Here is an 11,378-nt window from a genome sequence, read left to right on the forward strand (position 1 = left end):
TTGGGTGAATGCCATCTGGTCCCGGTGACTTGTTAATGTTGAGTTTATCAATTAATTCCAAAACCTCCTCTAGTGACACTTCAATCTGTGACAGTTCCTCAGATTTGTCACCTACAAAAGCCAGCTCAGGTTTGGGAATCTCCCTAACATCCTCAGCTGTGAAACTGAAGCAAAGAATCCATTTAGTTTCTCCGCAATGACTTTATCGTCTTTAAGCGCTCCTTTTGTATTTTGATCGTCATGGGGCCCCACTGGCTGTTTAGCAGGCTTCCTGCTTCTGATGTACTTAAAAAACATTTTGTTATTACCTTTGGAGTTTTTGGCTAGCCGTTCTTCAAACTCCTCTTTGGCTTTTCTTATTACACTCTTGCACTTAAGTTGGCAGTGTTTGTGCTCCTTTCTATTTGCCTCACTAGGATTTGACTTCCACTTTTTAAAGGAAGTCTTTTTATCTCTCACTGCTTCTTTTAAATGGTTGTTAAGCCACGGTGGCTCTTTTTTAGTTCTTTTACTGTTTTTCTTAATTTGGGGTATACATTGAAGTTGGGCCTCTATTATGGTGTCTTTAAAAAGGGCCCACGCAACTTGCAGGGATTTCACTTTAGTCACTGTACCTTTTAACTTTTGTCTAACTAACCCCCTCATTTTTGTATAGTTCCCCCTTTTGAAATAAAATGCCACAGTGTTGGGCTGTTGAGGTGTTCTTCCCACCACAGGGATGTTGAATGCTATTGTATTATGGTCACTATTTCCTTTTATTCATGTAACTGCAGCTGAGTGTGTCCTTGACTGTGTGTGGCTGTGTAAGTGCAAGACCTGAAGATGTTTAAAGCTTGTCACAGCCTTACAGTGTGAGAGCAGCAAAGAGTCCTGTGGCACCTTATCGACTAACAGACGTATTGAAGCATGAGCTTTCGTGGGTGAATACCCACTTTGTCGGATGCATGTACATTCACCCACGAAAGCTCATGCTTCAATACGTCTGTTAGTCTATAAGAGGGTTCGGCAACCTACGGCACATGTCAGGACACTTGGATTCTGTCAGCCTGTGTCTGTGTGACCTTGGACAAGTCATGTCTCCCCGTGCCTCAGTTTACAGATCGGTGAAATGGGGATGGTTCATAGTGACTTTCCTTTGCTAGATTTTTGAAGATCCGTCAATGAAAGATGCTGCACAGTATAATGATAGTTACTAATGAGAAGTACTGATCTCTGATCCCTTAGAGACAGCCCCATGTTTTTGCTGTAAGTGCTTGTGTCTCCTCTTAGTCAACTTTCTCCAGATCTCTCTGTCTACTATCTACCCATCTATCCTGAGAATTTACAGGACATCAGATCCTCTGGAGAGTTGAGCATTATCCCTAGTGTTTTTTTACTCATCAACTATAATTTTTAAATATGTGCACACAAATGTACAGAGCAGCCAATTCCTCTCTGACTCAGCCCAGAGCCCAGGAATTCTAATCTCCCTCTGGGAAGGTTCCTTAATTACTGTTTACTTCTAAAGCTGGATAATTAGCACCAAAGTGGAGACATGCTTGTCTACAGTCTTTTTACATTCAGATGCTCCCTTGTCCTCTAGAGTCTGAGCGAACCCCCCTGGGATTACACAGAGCTATATCATAAACTGTGCACACTCTGCGTTGGCTCTCAGCATCGGATGCTGCTGCCGATGCTGGATTCAGAGAGGTGTAGGTCACAAATACCTGAGGGGGATTGCCAGGGAAGACATTTCCATCTCGTAATTCACAAGTACCATGTCTTGCTGAGGAGCTCACCCGATCGACAATCCTTCTACAAGGTGGGTGTGGTGGGGTAGAGGCTAAGTCTGTGGTCCTTTCCACTCTGCATAACAATGGAACATCCCAGGGCCCTTGCCATAAATGAGGAATTTGCTAAAGAATCAGTGGCCAAATAGTCGCTCTTTTCTGGGCACCCCTGCTCATCCCGCCTGATGGACTCCAGCCCCACGGTGGTGCATTTCAGTGGCACGGGATGAAATATGTTAGTAGATGTGCAATACAAGGCCAAATTCTGAGACCACGGCCCGTACTTTGCTCAGGCCCCAGTGAGGCAAAACTCCCCTTGGAGCAAGAGCTGAGTACAGATGTCAGGAGCTCACTGTGTGTTAATGCACAGACACTGTCACCCCCTCCACTTGCATTTCATGATTCTGTCTATTAATGTGGCAGAGGGAAAGGGGCTGTTACCTGACTTTTATCTGCTGCAAATCTTGGCGGTGCAAGGGCGCCTCGCTAGGGCAATAATGAAATTTTTTCAATATGGATAACACATATTTCTCCTAGCTTCATTCGAGAAGTCTGCTGAAATGTTATACCTGAAATTAAAAAAAAAATTCTTCTTGAAGTAGACACCCAACGTGTGATATTTCAGAACAAACTCCAAAAATTTGGCAAATTTATAAGCAACTGGAAATGAGTTCTTCTGATGGAAAGTGCGAGACAGCCTTAACTAAAGGTGATGCCAGCAGGACCACCTATAATGGCCAATCCATTGGTGAATCCCATTCTTCTATGCTTTTCACTCCAATAATGTTTGTAGCAAGGAGTTCTATAGGCCAAATAGGAATTATGGTAGCAATTTTCTTTTCTCAATGTTATATGTTCAGACTTTCAATTTAACTAAATGTTCCCTTGTTCATGTTATGAGACACATTAAATATAAATGCCTGATCTACTTTCTTTATCAATAGATCCATAGGTTTAAGGTCAGAAGGGACCATTTGATCATCCAGTCTGACCTCCTGTAAAACACAGGCCCATTAAATATCACTCTGTTACCTCCGTATTAAGCCGAAAGACGTGTTTGTGACTAAGGCTGGGTCTACACAAGGATTTTCCATCATAGAATGATAGAGCCATAGAGCTATAAGAGAACACAAAGGACAGCTAGTCTATCCCCTGACAAGATGCAGGATTTGTTTTGTCTTAGTCATCTAAGACTGGTGGCTATTCGCACGTCTTTGGAAAACCTCCACAGAGGGAGCTTCCATGACATCCCTGGGAGTCTGTTCCATTGGCCTCCTGTCCTTAAAATTAGGAAGATTTTCCTGAAATTTAATTTAAATCTGCCGGGCTGGAATTTGAACCCATTGCCTCTTGTCCTGCCCCTCTGTGGTGAGACAGAAAAACTTTCCTCCACCTTTTTATGGCAGCCTTTCAAGTATTTGAAGACCACTATGATGTTGTCGCCCATTAATCTCCTCTTTTCCAAATAAACATACTGGTTCCTTTGGCTTGCTCATACGGATTGCATTCCATCCCTTGTGTAACATTATTTCCCTATGGATCCTTTCCAGGTTCTCTACATCCTTTCTGTTAATTAGACATATAACTCCAGCTGCAACCTAACCCATACTGACTTCTGCGAATATAACCGAACATTCCATTTGCATTTTTGGAACATTTTTCTTAATGTCCGACCTAAACCTCCCTTGCTGCAATTTAAGTCCACTGCTTCTTGTCTTCTCTCAGAGGTTAAGGTGAACATTTTTTCTCCCTCTTTGTAAAACCTTTTTAGATATTTCAAAACTGTTATCATTTCCCCCTCAGTCTTCTCCTTTTATGATCATTTTCCCCAAAGTTGCCTTCCACTTTCAAATTCCCAACCAGTTCCTCCTCATATGTCAAAATCAAGTCTAGAATAACCTCTCTCCAAGTAGGTTTCTCCAGCTTCTGGAACAAAAAAAGTCTCTCCAATACATTCCAAGAATTTATTGGATAATCTGTGCCCTGGTGCAGCCAGCATGAGATGAATTCTTCCATCGACCTAGCTACCACCTCTTGGGGATTACCTGTGCTCAGGGGAGAACCCTTCCATCGGTGTAAGTAGTTTCTATATTGAAGCACTATGGCAGTAACGCTGTAGCATTTTAAGTGTAAACAACCCTTCAAGCAGGTCTTCCAGAAAACAACATCCAGTCTGGATCTGCCAGCTTGGGGAATTGGAGAATCCAACAGGTCCCTTCTCAGTGTGTCCCAATGGTTAATCACCATCAGTGCTAAATATTTGGCCCTAATTTCAAGCTGGAATTTACCTGGCTTCAGCTTCCAGTCCTTTGGGCTCACTCAACCTTTCTCTGGTATATTACAGAGCCTGTTATTCCACATGATTTTCTCCCCATGAAAGTTTACGCTTGATCATCTTTTTGATAAGTTAAGAGATCTAGACCTTCAAGTCTAACAATCCATCATTTTCTCTATCCTCCAATCATTTTTGTGGCTCTTTTCTGCACCATCTCCAAGTTTTCAAAATCTTTTTTCAAATGTGGACCCCAGAACTGGATGCAGTTTGTTTCACCAATCCCATGTGCACAGGTAAAATCCTTTCCCTGCGCCAACTCACCATCTCAGTATTTTCCACTAATAAATCAAAGGCCTCTGAGAAATTAAGATTTGTTGCATCATCGTTGCTCGCTTGATCCACCAAATGTGTACCCTTGATCAACCAATGTGTACTCTCATAAAAGGATGAAAACAGGTTTATTTAACAAGATCTGTTCTGCATAAACTCTGTTGGTGATTGGCATTACTTACATTTCTAGACTTTTTTTAACTAATCTCATACCCATTTTTCCATTGTTTCTTAACCTTGTCAATCTTTATATATATATATATATATATATATATATATATATATATATATATATATATATATATAAAACTATCCTTTTATATTTTAATATATTACATTTAACACAGGAATTGACATAAATCCTTTCGAGGATTTATCTTGTTCTCAATACACTTAACAAACTCCTTTTTGTGATCCATAGCCCTGCAAACATGAAGTTTTCCCTGATGTCTTAACGTTCCTTATCAATTTTCTTAACTTCTGATTTCTATTGCTGCCCAGCTATTTTTCCTTTTTCCTCTTTTTTACATATTGCTTCCCTCCCTCTAATTGTTGCCTTCACCTTACCACTAAACTGAGTTTTTACCCAACGTTGTTCATTTTGTTGACTCTGGAATTGTGAGTTTTCTGATATCTAATAAAATGTTATCAAAGAATTAGCAATATTCATTCATATTTTTCTGTCTAAATTTTTCCTCCCAAATAATTTTGCTGACAATTTTCCTCATCTTTAGGGAATTAGTCCTCTTGGAGCACTAGGTGTCTATAGACAGTACTGGTTGGGAACTGGTCATTTGAATGTAAATCGGTTTCCTTTTTTATTTTCCTCTCCTATATCATATGCTCTCTTCTTTGTCCCTTGTATAAACTAAAGTGTCCCAGACTTTTCTATCCTTAATAGAGACTGGATGACCAAAACTGAACACATTCCCGAACATCTTATGCTTCATCCCATATCTTGGAGATCTGAACATTGTTTTGTTTTTCCAGTGCTGTGAATGCGCAGGTGTTTCTCTTGAGCTGCTATCAATGGGGCCCAAGTATGTTCTAGTTGGGATGTTTCTCCCAGCACATGTCTTCCTAAAAGGTTGTTTTTCCCCCCTCTCTGATTTTGAGCAACTGGTTGAATGAGGAACTACCTTCAGTATGGACTCCCTGTCCTGACTCTCATTGCTTTAAGGAACAATGATGGATAACCACTATCCACACTTGTATTTCCTGCTGGTGCCTCTTAAGGTTCCCCCATCATAAAGTGTAGGAATTATTAATGCAGGGAGCACAATACAAATATGGAATTGTATTTAGTAGGGTCATTGTTCACAGTTATTCTCTCTGAATAATGAAAATGTAATTTTTCAGTGTGTGAAGAGTGATCAATCTGCTTCTCCCATGAGAACAGCCTCCACTACTGCATTCAGTGTCTCATATTAACATTGTCTCTCCATACAGGCATTTCTACTCCAACCATCTACTGGGAACACACAGAAAGTCAGGGGAGCATATGGTAAATGCAGGAGACACCCTTATGCCTCAGAGTTGGACACTTTCTCCCCTACGCCATGTCAGAGTCTAACAGAACCAACTTCATCAACCCCTCCACCTTCATCCTACTTGGCATTCCTGGCCTGGAGGCAGCACATATCTGGATCTCCATTCCCTTCTGTGCTATGTACGCCATAGCAGTGTTGGGGAACTTCACCATCCTGTTCATTGTGAAGACGGAGCAGAGCCTCCATGAGCCCATGTTCTATTTCTTGTGCATGCTGGCCGTCAGCTACCTTGTCATGTCCACATCCACCATACCGAAAATGCTGAGCATCTTCTGGTTCAATTCGAGGGAGATCAGTTTCAGTGCCTGCCTCATCCAGATGTATTTTGTTCACTCCCTCTCAGGAATGGAGTCTGGAATCCTCGTGGCCATGGCTTTTGATCGCTATGTGGCCATCTGCCATCCCCTGAGACATTCCATGACCCTGACAAACTCTGTTGTGGCCAAGATAGGCCTGGCCGTGGTGCTGCGCAGTGGTATACTCGCATTACCCTATCCCTTCCTGGTGAGGCAGTGGCCATATTGCAGAACCAACATCATCCCACACTTTTATTGTCAGCATATAGCTGTAGTGAAGCTGGCCTGCACTGACATCCGCATCAGTAGTTACTATGGCCTGTTTGATCTTCTCTTTGTGATCGGAATGGATGGGTTTTTTATCGCTGTGTCCTATACTCAGATCCTCCGGGCCATCTTCCGCCTCCCCACAAAGGATGCCCGGCTCAAAACTTTTGGGACCTGCATCTCTCATCTTTGTGCCATCTCAGCTTTGTACGTCCCAGATGTATTCTCCTCTCTCATGTTCCGGTTTGGCCACAATGTGCCACTGCATTTCCTCGTTCTCATTAGCGGTGTGTACCACATGGTGCCCCCTGTGTTGCACCCCATCATTTATGGGGCGAGGACCAAACAGATCCGGGGCAGGCTGCTGCAGCTCTTTACTCATAACGACACCTAAGTGTTTCGTCCTTGTTGTCTAGCTCTCAGATTGAGCTCTGTGCAGAACTGGCTGGTCCATGATGCTGGGGCCTCTTCCCCGAATCACTTCCTGGACAGACAGAGAGACATTAAACCCTTCCGTGTCCTTACTGTGCTGTCCCAATGTGATTAACTGGGGAATCAGTCTATGTGCACTACACTGGGTGGCCACTTTTCTAATTGCTGGTAGCTGAATCCCTGAAATTACAATCTTGCCTCAGCTCTTCTGTCAATCCTGAACACTGCTGCATGTCTTCTCCCCAAGGCCCTGCCCCATCTCTTGTTCCTCTCTTCCCCTCTCCTTGTCAGCTGCGATCCAGTCATCTCTAAAACCAATATGTTCTCATATCTTATGGCAAGTCATAAGAACATAAGAAAGGACGTAATAGGTCAGACCAAAGTTCCATCTAACCCAGTGTCCTGTCTACTGACAGTGGCCAATGCCAGGTGCCCCTGAGTGAGTGAACCTAACAGGTAATTGTTATGTAAAGCCTCCGCTCAAATGCGTTTGTAAGATCTTAACTTGTATCCTTAAGTTCAACTTTTTTCAGACTTTGTAACTTCAGTGATTGTTAACATAGCCTTTTAAGTTTTGTAACCTTTGCAAGCTCTGTAACCTTTTCAAGTTACCACTTGTATGAACTTACAAGCTGTGCAATATCCCATCTGGGAGAAGAGGAACTGCAAGGAGAAAGGAGCCCAGAGACAGGAGCCAGGTGTGTCTGATATATTCTGCCCTGAGAAGGAAATCACAAAGTACTGTAAAGAGAAGAAGAACTGGTCTGGGAATGTTTCTTGGTGATGGACTCAGAAGGGAAACTCGGTGTATATTCCAGCAAAAGGAAACAGCCATGGACACAAGCAGCTGCTGCTCCTTGACCTGCTCAGCAGCCTGGATTCATGACTGCAGGCGGACACACCAGATCTAACATGCTTCAGCTTCTCGGCCTCCATGCTGTCTCTGGTAACTCTCCGCCTGTGTAAGTGTGTGGGTGCATGAGGGTATGAATGCAGCGAATGTGTCTGTGAATGAATAAGCTCCATCTCTTTTCTATCTGACCTAACAGCGGCATTGTAATAAAACTAATACGAGTGTGATCCTGGGTTGGTTTTTAGGGGAACAGAGGTAACAATAATGATCAAGTGATCTCTCTCCTGACATCCATCTCCACCCTCTGACAATCGGAGGCTAGGGACACCATTCCTTACCCGTCCTGGCTAATAGCCATTAACGGACTTAACCACCATGAATTTATCCAATTCTCTTTTAAATGCTGTTATAGTCCTAGCCTTCACAACCTCCTCAGGTAAGGAGTTACACAAGTTGACTGTGCGCTGCGTGAAGAAGAACTTCCTTTTATTTGTTTTAAACCTGCTGCCTATTAATTTCATTTGGTGACCCCTAGTTCTTGTATTATGGGAATAAGTAAATACCTTTTCCTTATCCACTTTCTCCACATCACTCATGATTTTATAGACCTCTATCATGTCCCCCCTTAGTCTCCTCTTTTCCAAGCTGAAGAGTCCTAGCCTCCAGGCCCGGTGAAAGGAAGTTTCGTGCTCTAGGCGAAACTTCCACCTTGCACCCCCCCCAGACCTGCGGCAGCTCCACCCTGAGGCGCCCCCACTGCAGAAGCTCCCCCCGCCCTGTGGCGCCCCCCCCCGGGGCAGCTCTCCCCCCCGGGAAGCCACGCAGCACCTCCCCACCCCAGCTCATCTCTGCTCCAGAAGTCCTGCTGTCGCGTCCGTCGCCGGGCTCGGGCCACGTGCGATAAGGAGAGTTGTGGAGCTCTGCCCAGCTGCTGGCGCCACCACTGGCAATGAGAAGAATCGCATGGGATGGAGCGGCCGCTGCGCTGGGAGGGAGAGGGAGTCTGAGCCGCTGGCAGGCAGCCCACGGGTTCCCCTGGGTCACCGCGCCGCCGATAGCCCGAACCCCTGGGCTGGCTGCCGGCGGCTCAGACTCCCGCTCCCTCCCAGCACAGCAGCCGCTGAAATGCTTTTTAAAAAATGGGGGCACTGCTTTTTGGTGCCCCCAAATCTTGGCGCCCTAGGCCATCGCCTAGTTGGCCTAAATGGTAGCACCGGCCCTGCTAGTCTCTCTAATCTCTTCTCTTATGGGACCCTCTCCAAATCCCTAATCATTTTAGTTGCCCTTCTCTGAACCTTTTCTAGTGCTAGTACCGGTATATCTTTTTTGAGGTGAGGAGACCACATCTGTATGCAGTATTCAAGATGTAGCTGGACCATGGATTTATACAGGGGCAATAATATATTCTCTGTCTTTTTCTCTGTCCCCTTAAGTCACTTAAGGGAAACAGGTTAGTATTAAAATTTTAATGTTTATTCTTAATTTGTTACTAAATCTGTGGAGAGAGAGACCCCATCAGGACTCCTGGATGAAAAAGCCCAGGGGGTGGTTTTTTGTCTCCCCTCCCAGACCCTTTAGGGGCTGCTCACTTCCCTCCTCTCCCTCACCCGTTCTGGAGATAAAGGCAGGTTCACGTCACCACTGGTATAGTCGCCGCACCGGTGGTCTGCTCCCTCTATGCTCATTTCTGTGGGCTACAGGATCATAACAGGGGCCCCACCAGAGGATCATCATAGGTCCATGACATCGTCCCACGCTGTTCTGCAGGATGAGCTTCACCATTTTCTGGTGGACACCTGAGATTGGTAGAACTTTATTATACGATGAACAGGATTTTCAATAAAGCATTTTGAAAGCTGTTTTGGTGCTGCATTCATAAATCCAAGTATTAGAATAAGCCTCCGTTTGGAGGATTGTCTGCCCCATTCTTTGCAGTTTGCCCTAATTGAGCAGTCTCAGAATGGGGCCCCCTTAAACCTCATTCACAGGTTGCTAAAACAATTCTTCTACTTTAGACAGCAGAAGAGACACCCAGATTCAGGAAATCACAACACAACACAACATCTTCACACCATTTCCTTCGTCAGTGAACTTAAGAACGGTCGTGTTGTGTAAGACCAAAGGTCCATCTAGCCCAGTATCCTGTCTTGCAACAGTGGCCAATGTCAGATGCTTCAGAGGGAATGAACAGAACAGATAATTCTCAAATGATCCATTCCCCATTAACCTTCCCCAGCTTCCAGCAAACAGAGGCAAATGACATCATCCTGCCCATCCTGGTTAATAGCCATTGATTGACCTATCCTCCATCAATTCATCTAGTTCTTTTAAAAACTGTAATTGTCTTGACCTTCACACCATCCTCTGTCAAAGAGCTTCACAGGTTGACTGTGTGTTGTGTGAAGAAATATTTCCTTTCATTTCTTATAAAACACTACCAATTAATTTCATTGGGTGACCCCAAGTTTTTGTGTTATGAGAAAGAGTAAATAAGCACTTTTTTATTGATGTTCTCCACACCATTCATGATTTTATAGAACTCTCTCATATCCCCAATTAGTCGTCTCTTTCCCAAGTTGAAAAGACCCATTGTTATTAATCTCTCCTCATAGGGAGCAGATTTAAAACAAACAAAATAAAGTATTTTTTCACAGTCACCCTGCAGAATTCTTTGCCAGGTGATGTTGTAAAGGCCAAATCAAGAAGAGGGGTTCAATAATAATTATTTAAAGTCATGCACAATAGGTTCATTAATGGCTATTATCCGTAATGGGCAGGGATCCAGCCCCATGTTCTGAGTGTCCCTAGCCTCTGTTTTCCAAAAGCTGGTGACAGGGGATGAATAACTTGATGATTCCCTGTTCTATTCATTCCCTCTGAAAAACCTGCTCGTGGCCGCTGTCGGAAGACAGGATACTGGGCTAGATGAACCGATGGTCTCATCCAGTATGGCCATTCTGATGTTCTTATATAGACTCCACTTTGCAGCCTGGTGACCTAGCTTGCTTTATTGTATTCACTGACTGAAGTGAGGCTGACCGGTCTGTAGTTCCCCAGGTTCTCTTTCTTCCCTTTTTTACATATGGGCACCATATTTTCCTTTTTCCATTTGTCCATGGCATCCTCCAATAACCACAATTTTCAAAGATAATGGCCAATGGCTCTGCAATCACATCCGCCAACTCCCTCTGCACCCTCGGATACATTAGATCTTGACTCATAGGCCTGTGCATGTCCAGCTTTTCTAAATAGTCTTTGTTATAAATCAAATGGAAGAGTAACAACCTTTATGTATTCAGTAACATCAACTCCCTTCTGGCCAGAGGTACAAAATTACATTCAGTAAGAGTCCTCCACATTCCCTGACCTTCTTCCTGCTGCTAACACACCTGTAGAAACCCTTCTTGTTATCCTTCGCATCCCTTGCTAGCTGCAACTCCAATCATGCCTTGCCTTCCTGATTTCACTCCTGACTGCTCTAGCAATATTTATACTCCTCTCTAGTCATCTGTCCAAATTTCCATATCTCATAATCTTAGGGTACGTCTTCACTACTGGCCGGATCGGCGGGTAGCAATCGAATTCTCGGAGATTGATATATCGCGT

The 11,378-nt window shown here is 43.9% G+C and overlaps 1 protein-coding gene across 1 annotated transcript; it reads left to right on the forward strand.

Moving 5' to 3' along the window:
• Nucleotides 1-5,933: 5,933 nt before the first annotated feature.
• Nucleotides 5,934-6,881, forward strand: LOC123376215 (olfactory receptor 52E4-like). The gene has a single exon (XM_045028056.1). It carries the CDS (start codon nucleotides 5,934-5,936, stop codon nucleotides 6,879-6,881), a length of 948 nt encoding a protein of 315 aa, XP_044883991.1.
• Nucleotides 6,882-11,378: the final 4,497 nt, after the last annotated feature.

Source organism: Mauremys mutica, chromosome 1, assembly GCF_020497125.1.
Source record: "Mauremys mutica isolate MM-2020 ecotype Southern chromosome 1, ASM2049712v1, whole genome shotgun sequence".
NCBI classification, from domain to species: Eukaryota; Metazoa; Chordata; order Testudines; family Geoemydidae; genus Mauremys; species Mauremys mutica.

Excerpts from the sequence above, each read along its gene's own strand:
- LOC123376215 (XM_045028056.1), top strand. The coding sequence starts at position 5,934 with ATGTCAGAGTCTAACAGAACCAACTTCATCAACCCCTCCACCTTCATC.